At 42.5% G+C, this 18,323-nt stretch overlaps 1 protein-coding gene across 2 annotated transcripts in view; it reads right to left on the reverse strand.

The window, feature by feature from the left end:
- GABBR2 (gamma-aminobutyric acid type B receptor subunit 2) overlaps window positions 1-18,323 on the reverse strand; it is a 413,665-nt gene that overhangs the window by 158,119 nt on the left and 237,223 nt on the right. For both annotated transcript variants that reach the window (XM_024252745.3, XM_054520353.2), the window contains one exon: window positions 1,415-1,651. In XM_024252745.3, coding sequence (XP_024108513.1) covers window positions 1,415-1,651 — 237 coding nt within the window. The remainder of the gene's footprint in view (window positions 1-1,414; window positions 1,652-18,323) is intronic.

Below are 18,323 nucleotides of genomic sequence, written 5' to 3' on the forward strand. Positions count from 1 at the left end.
TCATTATTAACAGTAACAATAGCACTTATTGAGTGCCTGCTATGTGCCACCACTAAGCATACATTATTGAGTCTAACTACATTATGTACTTAGCACAATGTCTAGCACATAATATGCAATCAGGAAGTATTAGCCATATTATCATTGCTTATTTTCCCAACTTCCATGCAAGATTTATATTATTATCCCCATTTCCCAGATGAGAAACTTGAGGCTCAGAGCAAGTAGCTTGCTCAATAAATATTAACAAGTTGTATTGTGTAATGTGTAATCTTTAAAACTAGCTTACAAGGTAAGTATGATTTCCATTGTGTGAATGAAAACTGTAGTTCAAAGAAGGTAACCTGTAAATGAAGGCACAGGATTTGAACCTGATTTGGGGTCCAGAGCTTCTCCTGGCTCACCCCAGCCCACCATCTGGTAAACTGCGCCTGCACTGTGTGCGCGGTCAACTCTCTATGCCCTTTTTTTCTTTTGAGATGGAGTTTCGCTCTTGTGGCCCCGGCTGGAGTGCAATGATATGATCTCAGCTCACCGCAACCTCTGCTTCCTGGGTTCAAGTGATTCTCCTGCCTCAGCCTCCGGAGTAGCTGGGATTACAGGCATGCGCCACCACGCCCAGCTAATTTTGTATTTTTAGTAGAGACAGGGTTTCACCATGTTGGTCAGGCTGCTCTTGAACTCCTAACCTCAGGTGATCTACCCGCCTCGGCCTCCCAAAGTGTTGAGATTATAGGCGTGAGCCACCATGCCCGGCCTCTACGCCCTTTCTTTTTTCTTTTCTTTCTTTTTTCAAGAACAGAAAGAAAACTGTTTTATTACGCAATTAAACTTGAATGTGGCATGCATCATAGTCAATCTGCTTAAGAGACTGCAGAGACAGAAAGATGGTCACCAAAATTAGTCCACAAGAGGAATAATTTACAGCACCATGTCATACATAGTTCATCCTAAATTCACACGGAGATTGAAGAGGCTGTCTGTGTATGCTAATTGTTTACATTCAATGACAAAAAAACTTTTCACATCTTCATAACAGGAGGTAGTTTAGCAGCCTGAAGCCAGGTACTATGCCAGGGAGCACAGAGCCACTGCTCTAAAATGTAAATAGCCTAAAGGATAGAACGCTTTTCAACCATTTTTGTAGCAGAGTGAAAGCCTACCTTCAGCAAGTACCTGGCTCTATGCCCTTTCTTATCCATGAGTCATAGAGAAGCATTTTCCCAATGTGTCCGAGAGCACACGCTGCACCTGCCCCTTGTCTGAACAGCCCTGCAATCCTAGGGCCTGCAATTAGTTATTTCAATGATCAGAGATAACAGATCGCATAACAGAAAGCTTGTAACAGCCCCTCTTTTGCTTTGCATGTTTACAAGGAACACTAAGGAAAACAGCCCAGAGGCGTGGGACTGACCGTGACCCCAAAGAAGTTGGTCTCGTTCATGGCATTGAGGATGATCCTGCCCAGCGTGTGGTCCGTGTAGTTGAAGTCCTGGATCCGCTGGTGACGGCTGCTGGCATGCAGTGTCTCCATGGCCCTCTGCAGTGTCTTGGCGATGACCCAGATGCCATCGTAGGCGTACCCGTGGAACTTACTGGGCCCCACGCCTGACCGCTTGTTGTTGTACTCTCTCTCATACTGCTGTGGAGTCTGGAAAAACAGGGGATTGGGGGAATCCCAAGTTATACTAGGCAGGGACATCAGGTGCCTGATGCTGAGAAGAGCTGCTATTCTTCAGTGCCCACAGGGTGCCAGGTACAGTGCTAGACTCTATGTGCATTATCCCATTTAACCCTCACAACAACCTCATAAGGTGGGTACTGTTATTGTCCCCATTTTACAGACCCCCCATTTTCAGGGGGGTCAACCTGCTTAGTGCCACAAAGCTAGTGAGTGACAAGACTGAGATTTAAACCCTGTCTTTTGGCAAGACTAGAGAGAGGGGATAATACACCCTAACCAGGCCTTTCCCTCTAAACTTGCAGGGCCTGGGGTGAGGTAGAGGCCCATATCCCATATGTCTGAATATTAAAGTTATAGCACATGAACAAAGTGTTCAAAAATATTCTCTATCTCCTCATCACAAAAAATACACCTTCCTAGGGATCTGGAAGGCCAAGCTGGAATTCAGAATTCTGGGACTTCTCTGAGTTTCAGCAGCACAGAGGGAGCTGACCATGTGCTGCTCAGCCCACCCCTCCCCTTCCCTTCCCACCCCTCCCCTTCCCTTCCCACCCCTCTCCATCCTGCAGCCCAGCCAGGCTCAGTCCACACCTCCTTCCCCTTCCAGCATCAGTAGCTCCCTGTACCCTCAAAGGCACAGTCTACCCTCAAGAACTGGGGCAAGAGGCTCCCTAGACCCTGGAAGTGGCTCCAGCTTACGGGCTGACAATTCAGGGCACAGTCTGGGTGCAGGTCTGAGTGGGCTGTGTCCGTGGCTTGCAGATTCCTGAATGAGGACCTCTTAGAGCACGGGACCCAGGGCAAGGCCCAGTTGCTCAGGTGTCAGGCAGCATCCATCCCTCCTGCTATTCCATCTACCTTCCATAATATAACAGTCTGAATAGGCCAGCATTGAAAAAAAGATTTTTTTTTTCTCCCATTGAGCTGAATTTCATAAAGGAATTTCATTGGTGATGTTAACATTTTGATTGTGGCCACAAAGTAACGAAACTGCCTTTTTACTCCAGACCTTGGAACTTGCACTTCCAGATGAATGCAACCCTGGGGGACCCATTACCCTCAGCTCCTTCATGGGTCTTTTTTCAAATCACTTCTGAACTCCTCTGCCAGAAATGTCATCAGGGCCCAGGCTTGGTCTTTGGAAAAACCCTCCTTGGGGAAAAATCACACACAGGACAATTGACTCTTTGTCAGTTTATACTGAGAAGGGCCCCTTAGGGACAGTCACAGGCACTCAGTCAGTCTACAGCCTGAGGCACAGAGAGGTGCAGAGACATGTCCAAGGTTACACAGCCTCTGTGTGTGTGTGTGTGTGTGTGTGTGTGTGTGTGTTGGGGCGGTGGGGGGGCGGCACCAGACTACCTTCCCATTTCATCTTGGCTACTTCTTTCCTCTTTGATTTCTAAAGTCGTAATTGCTTTTTGAAAACTACCACAAGTTGTTTGGGCCATGTCTAGTGTTTTTAAGGAAGGTGGTGGAGCTGGGCCATTAAAGACTGTGTCTTCCATGGCTGGAGCCCACCGGGGCCAAGAAGCCAAGTCTCTTGCAGGGTCACCCACACAGATGTCTGGGGCTGAATGCCAAGTGCCTCTGGCTGTGGACCCTGCAGGCAATGAATTCTGCATGACCAAATGTGAATGAGTCCTGGCCAGGAGTCTGCCTCCTCCTGTTTCAGGGTCCTCCTGGAAGGCTCAGGTTTGTTTGATCTGTTTGCAGCTTTCCTTGGAAATGCATCCTCTCTAGCTACCACCACTCTGCTCATCACTCAAGATACACAGTGGGCAGAAACTCCCCCTAAATCCCAGGTTCCTCAAAGAGACCAGCATTTCTAGCCCAGCTCTGCTCCCTGAGTTTGTCCTGTTACTCACATTCCTCTACCCACCCACACTCCACGCCCACTGGCTCTTGAAGCTCATAGTCATCCCCACCACTTTCACTCTGCCTGGAGAAGGAGGAAACAGTCCACTATGAAGCTCTCTCTCTTTAAACCTTTTGGGTCCCTTGATCACATCAAGTTGGCTTGCAGCTCAGGGCTTTGCACAAGCTGTTTCTCTGCCAGAAAGCTCCTTGCCCAGCTCTTGGCATGATACTTCTCAGCATTCAAATGTCAGCACCTGTCACTTCTCAGGGATGGCTTCCTTGACCCACCCGTTGTAAAAGCCCCTAGCCTGAGGCCAGGGGTTTTTATCTTCTTTATTGCAGTTGTCACTCCCTGCAATTTTCCTCCTTATGTGTTTACTTGCTTATAGTCTGTGGTTTCACTCCTCCCTCCCCACCCACCTAGAATTAAGCTCCATGAGGTTGGAGATGTGATCTGTCTTGATCACTGAGGTATCACCAGAATCTCAAACGATACCTGTTTAGGCCCTTTTTAGGCCTCAGTTTCTCTGTCTGTAAAACACAGGAGCACACCTATTCCTTGCAAACAAGGAGCAAAATTGTTCTTCCCAAATACAAAAAGTTGTAATCCTACTGTGTATGAAAGTATTCATTTCCCTGCGTCCTTGACAATAGGTATTTTAATTTTTAACTCAATTGTCAGTTTGTTAAGAAAAACATACATATATATTTGTTAAGAAAAAAGTATTCTTTTAATCTTAATTTGCATTTCTTTAATGATTAGAATGAGCTTATTTTAAATATTAACCAGCAATCTTAATTTTTTAGGTGAATTTCCTAATTATGTTAGGTGAATTTCCTATACCATCTTGCTATGCTGATGTCACATCATTTAATGTTTTGTTTTAGTGTCTCCTTGTTATTTTTCCATCTTTTACTACTTGGCTGTATTTTCTTTGATTTTTTAAAATGTGATTTGTGTCTATTTCTGGTTGTTAACTACTGACCATTTTAAAAGGATTTAAACAGTACTTGGATGTGTGTTTCTCTAATTAATTGCGTTAAGCATCACAGAAATGAGGCCCCTTTGACTTCTCTTTTGGATTTTGCTCCTATGAGCTTTCTCCAATGCACGCAATGGCATTTGAGGGTTGGTGGTGTCCATTTTTGAATTCCCTTGTTCAACCTAATGACTACATTCAGATGACATTTCTACACCACCTCCCTGACCAGAACATGACACTGGAGCAGCCTTCAAGGTTTCTATGATCCTTTAAAAGCGGGAGGTCCAGACTTGAGGTGAACATTCCCAGTGTGGTCTCACCACGTGGTAACTGAGTGTAATTTTAAACTTCCTTGATATAGTTTTGTTCTGTTTTGTGGGACACTAAGGGGATCAAGATCATATTGTCTACTGGATTTGGCCTTGAGGTCAACAAAAGTCCCTATATAAACTTTACATATGCCACTTGTAAATTCATCTATCTCAAAAAACTGTCCTTCCCAGGTACAAGGATCAGGAGGAGGGCCAAGAACACTGGAAACACGGCTCTTTACCAGATTTCTGTGGGTAGAGTCCTTGGAATGGGACACAGGTGTAGCTAAGCCCTGAACGGTGACCTCAGTTCTTGCTGTCTTTGCAAGCACCAGGTTAAAGAAGTCGTTGCTGCCACATGATATCCCAGGCCATTCATCATTGTTCCCAGGCGATGCCAGCACCAACTCCCTTGGGCAAGACAATGACAGCAGGAAGAAACGCACTCACAATTGTTGGAGAAAAAGTAATAGTTGTTCTTAAAGCAGGCCTCCAATTATTCAGGGCAGAAGAATTTCTTCCATTGTAAAGCTGACACCGAATGCTGATTAATTACCATCCTCTGAGGTCAAGTTTATCGTGAGATGCTAAAAGTTTCTGACAAAATAACTTATGCAGATAGTCCCAATTACTGATAGGTTGGCCTTGCGCATATTTTTTAAAGGCATTTGTTGGAACTTGGAACATATTTTCCCACAGACACTATGTTATAAATAGTGGTTAGGTTCCAAGGCTAGCCCACACAAGCTTGCTAACCTACAATGTGACTAAACTTTATGAGTCTGTCATCCCAACAGAAACGAGCTGAGTCCTTCTTCCTGGGAGAGGGGGGCCTCATGGACAGAAGAGAGGGCAGAAGGATACATTCTCTTCCACATCTGCAACTGATCCCCACAGAGGTGAAACTGGCAGACTTTCTCGCTGGCATCCCTGTGGGAGGTGTGAATCACAGAGTCTCATTTGGAAGTACATGAGAGAATATTTAGTTTGCTGGTTCCTGTGCTGCAGTTTGTAGATCACTTGGGAAGCTTGTTAAAAATGCAGATGCCAGGGCTGGGCACGGTGTCCCACGCCTATAATCTCAGCACTTTGGGAGGCCGAGGCAGGTGGATCACCTGAAGTCAGGAGTTCAAGACCAGCCTGGCCAACCTGGCAAAACCCCATCTCTACGAAAAATACAAAAAGTTAGCTGGGCGTGGTGGCAGGTGTCTGTAATCCCAGCTAGTCGGGAGGCTGAGACACAAGAATCGCTTGAACCCAGGAGGCAGAGGTTGCAGTGAGCCGAGATTGCATCATTGCACTCTAGCCTGGGTGACAGAGTGAGACTCCATCTCAAAAACAAAAAACAAACAAACAAAAGAACAGATGCCAGGGCTACATTTTGGTTCAGTATATCAGTGAGTGAGTTAACTTAGGAATCTGTATTTTTAAAAACCTTCTCAGATTTCAAGCATACAAAAATTGGTAACCACTGATGAAGTCCCTCCTGCAATCTGATTATTGGATAATTATTAGATCTTTTCAGTAGCAACTTCCAGGTGTTTGCTGAGTTTCTTCTTATACTCCTCCAGTATTGGGAAGCTCACTATGTCTCTCAGGCAGAACTTTCCACTTAGGGAATGGCTGATGTTGAGGAGACTGTTCTTCCAGATGCAGAGTTTGCGCCTCTCTTCCTGAAACTTGTATTCGCATGCTACGTGTTCCTGCGGAGCCACAATACACACGTCTGCTCCCTTTATACACAACAGCCCCTCAAAGAGCCAAAGACAGGGAGATGCCTCCCCTTTTCTAATGCATTCTCCTTCTTTTAAGCAAAATAATCTCAGTTCAGACTTCCACTCTATGATGAAATCGCATATATCAGACCAAAGCTCCCATCAAGAACATTTAGAAAAGCAGAATAAAATATTAAAATAGCTTTTCAAAGACATCAGAAAACAACCAGGACAGCTAGGATTGAGAATCCATCATTCTGGAGAGAAGATAAATGCTTTGAGATGGGCCCCAAATTCTTTGCTGTTTTCCTTTTGAGGCATTTTCTGATTTGTAAGTAAGAAGGTTAGTCACAGAAACAGAAAGCATTGGATCAGAGTTTTCAGCAGTCCCTCAGGGATAGGAAGCCAAAAACTGTAGTTCTGGGCTACCAAGGTAGCAAGACTTGCATGGCCAAGGTGCCAGAGTAAAAGGAACCATAAAAAAGTGAGCCTGGTATTAAGACTGGCATTTTTACTTAAAATATTTGATAATTAAGCTGCATAAAGCAAGAGGCTGAGAAGCCAAGCAAAAGAGCCAAGAAAACAAACAGAACTATTTGGAGTTTAATAGTATTGGGAAAATAAAAATTGGAGTCCAGGGTCAGCAAATATCCCAGGATTTCAGTTGAGAGCATTGAAGGGTCAAACACTAGGAATCAGGGCAAACCAAAATAGACTGGGCCTTACAAAAACTAAAACCGAACCTGGAATCATCTCAGTTCTTCACTGGATTAAGGCAATTTGCCACTATTCTAACTACTTGCTTGAAGAGTAATACATTTTCCCTGGAGAAAGAAAACACTATCTGTAGCCTCTACAGTTTTTCATACACAATGCATTTAATCAAAATGTACTAGGTACACCAGGAAACAGGGCCAGATAATTGTTTTAAAAGAAAAGCAAGGAAGAAAAAGAAGAGAAAAGTATATGGAATGGAAACAAATTCATAGGTGATCCAAATCTTGACATTATTAGACATGAACTTTAAAATAGCAAGGTTGGCGGGAACGGTGGCTCACGCCTGTAATCCCAGCACTTGGGAAGGCTGAGGTGGGCAGATCACCTGAGGTCAGGAGTTCAAGACCAGCCTGGCCAACATGGGAAAAAAACTAGCCAGGTATGGTGGCGGGCACCTGTAATTCCAGCTACTTAGAAGGCTGAGGCAAGAGAATTGCTTGAACCTGGGATGTGCAGTGAGCCAAAATCACACTGCTGCACTCTGGCCTGGGTGACAGAGCAAGAATCTATCTATAAAATAAAATAAAATAAAATAGCAAGGTTTGTATGTTCAAGAAAATTGATTAAAAGATGCAGAATGTCATCAGAACACTGAATACTATAAAAGAAAAAACATAAAAATTCTAAAAATAAAAAATACAATTGAAATAAAGAATTCAACAGATAGGCGAAACAACATATTAGACACAGCAGAAAGTAGATTAGTGAACTGAATACAGGTTTGTATTCAGGCTGAAACATAGGGAGAAAAAAAGTTTGGAAAATAAGAAATGAACATAAGAGATACATGGAATATGTTGAAAAAGTATAATATATGGATAATTGTGTCCTGGAAGGTGAGAAAAGAGAGACTAGACAGAAGCAATATTTCAAAGGATACTATTCTATTTCTCCAACACACATCAATCCACAGATTCATGAAATCCTATGGAGCTCTATGAACTCCAGGCAAGATGGACACAAAGGAAAGTTCACTTCAGCACAGTGTAGTAAAACTGCCAAAGACCAAATCAAAAACAAAATCTTAAAAGTAACTAGAGAAAAAAAGATGCATTACTTCAAAAGAGCAATAAGTCAGACAGCTGACTTAATAGAAACAATGGAAGCCAGAAGACAATGGAATGACATCTTCAGTGCCAAAAGAAAATAATAGGCCATCTAAAATCCTCTATCTAGTCAATACATCTCTCAATATTAAAGGTAAAATAAATTTCAGACAGCCAGACACTTAGAAGATTTGCTTCCAGAAGAGTCACAGTAAAAGAAAGACCAAGGAGAAGTTCTGGCAGAAAAATAATAGTAATAATAAGCAGAAAAATAGAAATGTGGGAAGGAAAAAAGTAGTAGGAAGTGTAAATGTGTTAGTAGATCTAAATGAAAAATGATATCAGTGCCAAGAACATCCAAGAAAATCTTAAAGAAGAACAAAGATTAAGGATTTATACTACAAGGTATCAAATCATACTTCAGTAATTAAAACAGGGTGATATTGATTAAAAGATAGGTAAGTAGACCAAAGGAAGATAAATGGAAGTTCAGAAGCTTGTGTCTATATCCACACTATATGCAGTTATTTAATTTATGACAAAGGTGACACTGTAGCATGAGTGGTGGGATGGGGGATTATGGCCTTTTCAATAAATAGTCCTGAATCAATTGATTATTCATAAAATTAAATATCTTATTTCAGACCATACATAAAATTAATTTCAAGTAAATTCTATGTCTAAATATGAAAGATATAACAAAACTTCTAAATGACAAGATAGGAAAATATCTTCACGAGCATGGGTGGGTGTATTAGGCCGTTCTTGCATTGCCATAAAGAAATACCTGAGATTAGATAATTTATAAAGAAAGGAGGCTTAATTGGCTCATGATTCTCCAGGTGCAGAATCAAGAATCATGGTGCTGACATCTGCTTCTGGTAAGGGCCTCAGGAAGCTTTCAATCATGGCAGAAGCCAAAGGGGAGTAGGTGTGGCACATGGCAAGAATGGAGCAAGAGAGCAAGGGGGAAGGTGCCACACACCTTAAACAGCCAGATCTCACATGAACTCAGGGTGAGAACTCACTTGCTACCAAAGGGATGGTGCTAAACCATTCAGGGGGGATCCACTCCCATGATCCAATCACTTCTCACCAGGCCCTACCTCCAACATTGGGAATTACATTTCGACATGAGATTTGGAAGGGACAAACATCCAAACCAAATCATCAAGACAGGGTGATTTTCAGAAAAAACTAAAATAACAAAACCAAATACTGCTTCTGCCTACTCTCTCTTTCCTCCCTTTCCAGGACACAGTTATACATATATTATACTTTTTCAACATATCCCATGTGTCTCATATGTTCATTTCTTATTTTCCGACCTTTTTTTCTCCCCATCCTTAAAACGCTTAAACAAGGTGTAAATATACTAATCACAAAGAAGACTAATAAATTGGATTACATTAAGATTAGGAATATCTAGTCATCAAAATATATCAAGAGAGTGAAAAGATAAGCCACAGAATAGGAGAAGATATAAATAATACATATAACTGTCAAATAATTCATATCCAGAATCTAAAAAGAAATTCTACAAATCAGTAAGAAACAGGCAGAGTATCCAACAGGAAAAATGGGCAAAAGACTTGAATGGGCAATTCACAAAAAAGGGTATCAAAATGGCCAATGAAGATATGAAAACATGTCCAACTTCATCAGTCATCAGGGAAATGCAAATTTAAACTAAAACAAGACACCAACCACTACACACCCACTAGGTTGGCTAAAATTAAAAAGCTGACACACCAAAAGTTGTTGAGCATGTGAACCAACTGGAACTCTCAATCACTGCTTGCGGATGTGTAAATTGGTATAACCACTTTAGAAAGCTGTTTGTCACAGAGTCTACTAAAGCTGAACATATGGCTACTCTGACTCAGAATTCCACCCCAAGTATGCACCCAATAGTAATGTGCACATATGTTCACCAAAATATATCAAATGCCTAGAAATAAATCAAACAAAATAAGTACAATAATTCTTTTTTCTTCTTTTTAATTGAGATGGAGTCTCACTTTGTTGCTCAGGCTGGAATGCAGTGATGTAATCTTGGCTCACTATAACCTCCGCCTCCTGGGTTCAAGCGATCCTCCTGCCTCAGCCTCCCAAGTAGTTGAGACTACAGGCATGTGCCACCATGCCCGGCTAATTTTTGTATTTTTAATAGAGATGGGGTTTCACTATGTTGGCCAGGCTGGTCTTGAACTCCTGACCTCAAGTGATTCACCTGCGTTGGCCTCCCCAAGTGCTGGGATTACAGGTGTGAGTCACTGCGCCCAGCCAATATGTGCAATAATTCTACACAGAAAACTATAAAACATTTCTGAGAGAAATTAAAGAAGACCTAACTAAATACAGGGATATACACAATTCATGGATTGGAAGACTTTAATATTAAGATGTCAGTTTTCCCTAAATTGATCTACAGATTCAGTAAAATCCCAATAAAAACCGGAGAAAGTATGTACGTATGTGTGTACAAACTGGCAATCTGTTTTAAAAATGTATATAGAAATGCAAAGAGACAAGAATAGCCAAGATAGTTTTGAAGAACTAAGATGGAGAACCTATATGAGTAGTTATCAAGACTTATTATAAAGCTACAGACATTAAGATGTTTTGGTGAAAAACAATGGAAAAGAAAAAGATAAAGTTTAGAAACAGAACCAAATATATAAAGTCATTTGCTTTATGACAAAAGTAATATGGTGGCACACTGTGGGAAAAGATGGACTTTTCAATAAATGATGTTGGGTCAGTTAGATATCCATGTAAAAAAAGAAAAGAAGAAAAGGAATCTTGATCATTACCTCACATCCTATACAAAATGAATTCCAGGTTAATTATAGATCTAAATGTGAAAGGTAAACAATAGAGTTTCTAAAACACAAGATAGGAAAATATCTTCATAGCCTTTGAGTGGGTTCTATTAAAGAATTTCTGTTCATTAAAACACACCAGTTAGAGGACTTCCAGGTAGCTGAAGATGAAGGAGGCTGTGTATATATTAACTTTCCCAAGTCTCCCCAAACCATACTAGCTAGCTTTGTAGCTACAAACATTCTATACGAAATGATACCACATCTATAACTGAAGACAGAGAACATCAAAACTGTACAGATGACTGAATAAGAAGAGAAAAATTAACACATTTCACTTCTGCCTTTGCCTCACCCATGCCCTGATGCAAGGTTTTGTGGCAAAGGCAGAATGATGAAACTGTGGCAAAGACAGAAGATGGTGTTTATTTAAGGGTGAACTAGAATAACTACCAGAAAGATGAATCTTCCCTGGTATGGTTTGCATTTGTGTTCCTGCCTAAATCCCATGTCAAATTGTAATCCCCAGTGTTGGAGGAGTGGCCTGCTGGGAGGTGACTGGATCACGGGGCAGGTTTTCCCCTTGCTGTTCTCATGCTAGTGAGTGCGTTCTCACAAGATCGGGTTGTTTAAAAGGGTGTAGCACCTCCCCCTTCTCTCTCTTCCTCCTGCTTCCTTCTGCTCCAGACATGCCTGCTTCCACTTTGCCTTCTGCCATGATTCTAAGTTTCCTGAGGCCTCCCCAGCCATGCTTCCTGTACAGCCTGTGGAACTGTGAGCCAATTAAACCTCTTTTCTTTATAAATTACCCAGTTTCAGGTGTCTCTTTATAACAGTGTGAGAAAGGACTAATACACTCCCTAAATCTGAAGATACTAAAAAACGCTGTGGAGTTCAAAAGTTCAAAAGCAGGCATCTGAATGGCAAAGGAAGTCAGAAGAATGGTTACATCTGCCAGTGGATATTAACAGTAACACATAAAGGCAGTTTCTGAATTGCTACAAATAGTCTTTTTCTTGACCTGGGTGGTAGTTACATGGGTGCTCTCCTTCAATAAAAATAATTAACGAAACCATAAAAAGTAGTCCCAATCCTTCCATTGCTCCTCATCTCACATGACCTGGGTTATAAACTCTTCATCGATCTCACTACTCCTTCCTCCTACCTTTAAGGTTCCTATCCTGAAAAGGAAGAGAAATAAAATTTGTTTTGAGCACCTACTATGTGTTTGCACTTGGTAAGATACTTTCTACTGTATAACCTCATCTAATCCTTACGAATCTGTGCGAGAGATATTATTATCCCCATTTTACAGATGAGAGAAAAACTGGGAAAGGTTAAATGACTTGCACAACATCACTATATTACTCTTAGGTTCACCTGCACTGTAACAGAAAAAACAAATTATCAGTGACTTAAATGAGATAGTTTATTTCTTTCTCATATAAAAGATGTCTGTGGGGAGGCTGGGCAATACAGCTACGACAGTCGCTCCCCAGGGTAATAAGGGATCCAGGGTCCTATTTTTATGCTCCACAATCCTAGAATGATGCTTCCTTGTCAAGGTCACCTTGTACCTAATGATTCAAAATGGCTACTAGAAATCCAGCCATCACATCCACATTCCAGTCAACACAAAAGAGAATGAAAAAGAAAGGCCATATCCCCCTTTAATAGAGCCTTTCTGTAAGTCCCACATAACTCTTCTACTTATATCTCATTGGCCAGACTTGCAATCCTGGCCATATCTAGCATGGAAGGCTGGGAAATGTATAATACATTTTCCAGTGAGGTGGCAACATACCGAGTTAAAAATCAGAGTTGTGTTATGAACTCTGGTTTGTTGTGTTACAGAACTTAGAAGAGGGGAGGAGAGGTATGGATGTTGGTATAGATGACCAGCCACCTGCCAGAGTCACCCAGTTGGGAAGTCTTGGGGCCATGATTCAAGTCTAGCCAGTGGCCCCTCCATGGGCCAGTCAGCCTTTTCCTTCTGAGCCCATGCCCCCTCTGACATAGTGCCTTCTCCCAGTGCCATGAGTGCCTAGGGGAGTAGCAAGGAATGGGAGCAGCAAGGAATGGGAGCTTTGTGGGGGGTAGGGGAGAGAGCAGCGCTGTGAAGCTGGGCTCTCTGGGGAGTTCTCCTATTTTTCCGCAGCACCTTTCCTTCCTCCATGCTAAGCTCAGTGCTTCCCTAAAACTCCAAGTTCTTTGTCACGGTGCTCACAGCGCAGTGGTAATGAGATGGGTGCAGATTTTCATGGGTCATTGGCTCTAAGTGGAAGGATCACTAGATTTGCTGGGTTGAATAAATGATCATGGGTGGTCACAGAAGTTTCTTGCCAGAAAACATTACAAAGTCTTCCAAAGGATGGACCTGTGCCTTTGATGGAGGGCTAGGGCTACTCCAGAGGTCTCAGGGTGCTATGAACAGCTCATCTGGGGCCTTGGCCCAGCACTGAGCCTCAGCAGGGGCACAGTAACAGGAGAAGAATGTCCCTATTGGAGAGGCTGAGCCATCGCTGGAGAAATCAAGCCAGAATTATAAATGCTCACAAAGGAAACAAACCGAACAGGATTTGAAAAATGGAAGTTGACACTTGAAATCACCAATGTCAAGTCACTTTGTGGGAGCAGAATAGTGATGGGGAGCCTCAGTGGAGAGAAGGAGCCAATGTTGGGCCCAAAGCAGGGGTCCAGGGGCTGTCTTCATGAGGTCTCAGAAGATTGAGCTCCGAATGGGCTCAGAAAGCCTGAAGGTCCACGTCCCAATGCAGGACAGTCCAACGGGAAAGGACTGAAGAACGTGCTTCTGGAGGGAGCCCGTGACCTTGCTATTCCTCCTACCAGAAAACTCCTGGTGCTAATGAGTGAGCTGGGGACAGCTTGATGCTAGACACAGGGATACAAAGGAGGGAACCTTGGAGAATGCATCCAGGAGGGGCCACTGTTCTGCCCTTTTCTGTGACTTTGTCTGTCGGGAGTCACCTGTATCCTGGGAGATCTGACAAGAGCAAGTATAAGAGGACAGGCTGAGCATGGGGAGGGGTTTGACAAATACAAGCTGTACAGGGCTGTGCTAGGATGAAGTGAATAAAGCACTAATTTCAGGTACAAAATGTGAAGGGGAGCCAAAACATCTCAGTAATCAAGATAAGCATATTTTAGTGTCATGTTTAAAAAATAAAAACTAACGCAAGAAACCCATGATGAACATAACATCAAAAATTTAAATACAGAATCCAACCTTGCACTTACATGACTTAACATTATAACCATGTCACAGAGCTTGCTGTAATAACTCCACACCATAGTTATACCAAGTTAGAGAACTGAGCTGTGAAAGCACCCTAGAAGTTACGTAGCCCAGGGAAAGAATGTGACTTGCTGAGGTTGCAGATTAAGTGGTATGAATGCAGGATCCACACCAGATCTCTGAGTACCACACTCTGTGCTCCCGTGTGTCACTTAACAACAGAGGCCCACTGAGATGCCACAAAAGAGCTGATTTGGATGTGTCCCTCAGCACGTCACAGGTCTAGAGGAGCAGCATGGCAGAGGGGAAGGGGCGCTGAGTTGGGATTATGAGTCCTGGCTTCAAGTCCTGGATCTTCCTCTACCTCCTGGGTGATTGTATTAGATTTGTGGGGCTGCCAACAAGTTCCCACACACTGGCTGGCTTAAAACAACAGCAGTTTATTCTTTCACAGTTCTGGAGGCCAGAAGGCTGAAATTCAGGCATTGCCAGGTGTATTGGTCCATTCTCACACTACCATAAAGAACCACCTGCGACAGGGTAATTTATAAAGAAAAGAGGTTCAATTGACTCACAGTTCTGCATGGCTGAGGAGGCCTCAGGAAACTTACAATCATGGCAGAAGGGAAAGTAAGTACCTTCTTCACAAGGCAGAAGGAAAGAGAGAGAAAGAGTGAAGGGGGAAGTGTCACACACATTCCAACAACCAGATATCATGAGAACTCATTCACTATCACAAGAACAGCAAAGGGGAAATGGCTCCCATGATTCAATCGTCTCCCACCAGGTCCCTCCCCTGACACATAGGTAATCCAGGGAATCTCATGATGAGAGCCTGGGTGGGGACACAGAGCCAAACCCCATCATGAGGGTTGGCTCCTTCTAGAAGCTCTAAGAGAGATCCCTCCACTCCATGCCCCTCTCTTAGCTGCCGGTGGCTGCCAGCAATCCTTGGTGTTCTCCAGTCTTTGCCTTCTTGTTCACATGGCCTTCCTCTCAGTGTGTCAACTCTCCCTCTGCCTTTCTCTCATACAGGACACCTGTCATTGGTTTAGGGCCTTCCTGGCTAATCCAGGAAATCTTATCATGAGAGCTAATTACATCTGCAAAACCCCCCTTTTCCAAACAAGGTCACACTCCCAGGTTCCAAGGGTTACAATGTGGATATATCTTTTTAGGGACCACTATTCAACCCACTTTCATGATCTTGGGATGTCCCTTCCCCTCTCTGGCTCTTAGGTTTTCCATTTGTACAATAGTGAGGATGACAAGAGCCCATACACTTGCTGTGGTTTTACAAGTGTTTGCTTGATTTCATGGACATCGATGGATCCCAAAATACAGGCATCAATCCATCAGCCAGTGCCATGTTGACCATGGCCCCAAGCAGCTATATATAATGCAAATTCAAATTCAAGGAACATTTCTTGACTCTCTAGAACTATGTTTGACCATAGACTTCTGAAGCCTGTTCGGAGAAGTTGGCTTGTGGTCAGACCATAAATAGGAATACTTTATTCAACTCTGGGCCCCACACCCTCTAGAGAGAATGTTCAACAAAAGCAAGTACAACAAAGGAGCAGGCTGAGCATGGGGAGGGGTTTGACAAATACAACCTGTGCAGGGCTGTACTAGGGTGAGGTGAATAAAGCACTAATTTCAGGTGCAAAATTTAATGGAGAGTCAAAAAATCTTGGTAATTGTGTTAGTCCATTTTTCATGCTGCTGATAAAGACATACCTGAGACTGGGCAATTTACAAAAGAAAGAGGTTTATTGGACTCACAGTTCCAGGTGACTGGGGAAGCCTCACAATCACGGCAGAAGGTGAAAAGCACATCTCACATGGTGGCAGACAAGAGAAAGGATGAGAGCCAAGCAAAACGAATTTCCCCTTATCAAACAATCAGATCTCGTGAAACTTATTCTCTACCACGAGAACAGTGTGGGGGAAACCATCCCCATGATTCAATTATCTCCCACCGGGTCCCTCCCACAACACATGGGAATTATGGGAGTACAATTCAAGACAAGATTTGGCTGGGGAAGCAGAGCTAAACCCTATCAGTAATCAAGATAAAAATATTTTAATAACATATTTTAAAAATAAAAATGAATGCAAGAAATCCATGATGAACAAAACATCAGAATTTTAAATAAAGATAGAATCCAACCTTGCACTGGCATGACTCACCTCACTTTCCTCACCCTAATCCCTGTCCTGTGAATCCAGTCTTTATTTAAAATTTTGACAATTTGTTCATCACGGGGGTTTTTTTTTTTGGCATTATTTTAATTGCATTAACATATTTTGTTTAATCTTGGTTATCAATGTATCTGGCACCCTTTTAAATTTCAGGCTTAGTCCCAGCCCTGGACCTGTGAACTAACAATTGGAAGGACTAGCGCTGTTTAGTTTGGAGAAGCAGTGACTCTGTGGTCACTGAAGGACTACGTGGGACAGATGGGTCAATAGGATCTGAGTAGCTCCAGTGGGACCTAGGGGTGGCAGAATTAAGGGAGAGAATTCCTTTGCTACTGGAAGATCTGAGAATCTGATGGGAAGCTGGACTCCATAATGTCTAAGAGCAGCTCTGGGACCCTCTGATTCCAAGAAGCGAAGAGGCTTCAAATTTCCTTGTGTAACTTTAACCATCTCGTAACTGTGGGGTAATGTAAGAAATGCTTCCTCTGGCTTCAAAGACCATGGGAACAGGGATTGGGTCTCCTGGACTTTTGGAAGCCACCTCAATGGTCCTGTCCCCTCCAGGGGGTGGGCTTATGAGTGGGTTTCCCAAAACCGTGGGGTGAACAGCCCCAAGGTGTCCCATGCATGGGACAGTGATGGGCAAGAGGTCAGCCTCTTCACCAATCCCAAATAAAAAAATTTAGAAAAGGGAAATCAGTGATCTGGGGGATGTTGTTACAAATGCCAAAACATTTCCTCCAAAATACACTACAAAAAATGATCTTCCTACAATGCACTCTCGTGTACTGCTCACAGTCCTGCACATAGCCCTGCATGGCTCCCACCCTGGCTGAAAGCCACACCCTTAGAACTACATCCGAGGGAGGTCCTTCCTGTAGTGTCTCATGGCTCTCATCCTGACAGCCTCACAGATCTCCTGTGCAACCATTTAAGTCTTTGGTCTTCCTGAAGCCTCTCCATTTAGTTATTGTACCATCTGCTTTCATGGATATTTTTTTCCCTTAGGTTTTGTGTTTTCCTCAAATTTTATGATATTTTTAGATTAAAATACAGGGTATCCCTGGACCCAAGGATCTTAATAAATTGCAAAATTTGACACCTTTAAAAATAACACTTACTGAATAAATGAGTTATTTCTGCTCATTATTCAACATCTCAAAAAAAATGTTATATATGCATTGATTTTCGTATGAAAATATTTCTTTCAACATTTTCAAACCAGGTGCCAGTACAAGCTAAAGAGCTGTTTACAAAATATGTCCCAATGATTTGCCATTTCTTGACAAATCGATAAATCATTCATGTAGAGTTGGTTCCAATTGAGATTAATACATAAAATTATATACATATATTTTTCTTTATTATAAAGCTTTTTCTTGATACAAAATTTGGTCTGTAAGAACCCTGGGGGTTGAGTGAATAATTTAACTATCTGAACACAGAAAAGAATTATGTGCATTGCTGTGTTGAATTTTGGTTGCTGTTCAGAATTGAGAAATGGATGTTACCACCTTTACGAGGGCTATCATCACCTGATCTTTGATAAGACTTACAATGATAGACAATGATGTGCTTTGGAAATACTTTTACATGTCCTATATTACTTGGTCCTCGCTATAGCCCCACGAGATAAGCAGGGCAGGAATTAGTAACACTCC

The sequence above is a fragment of the Pongo abelii genome, chromosome 13 (assembly GCF_028885655.2).
Source record: "Pongo abelii isolate AG06213 chromosome 13, NHGRI_mPonAbe1-v2.0_pri, whole genome shotgun sequence".
In the NCBI taxonomy this organism is placed as follows: domain Eukaryota; kingdom Metazoa; phylum Chordata; class Mammalia; order Primates; family Hominidae; genus Pongo; species Pongo abelii.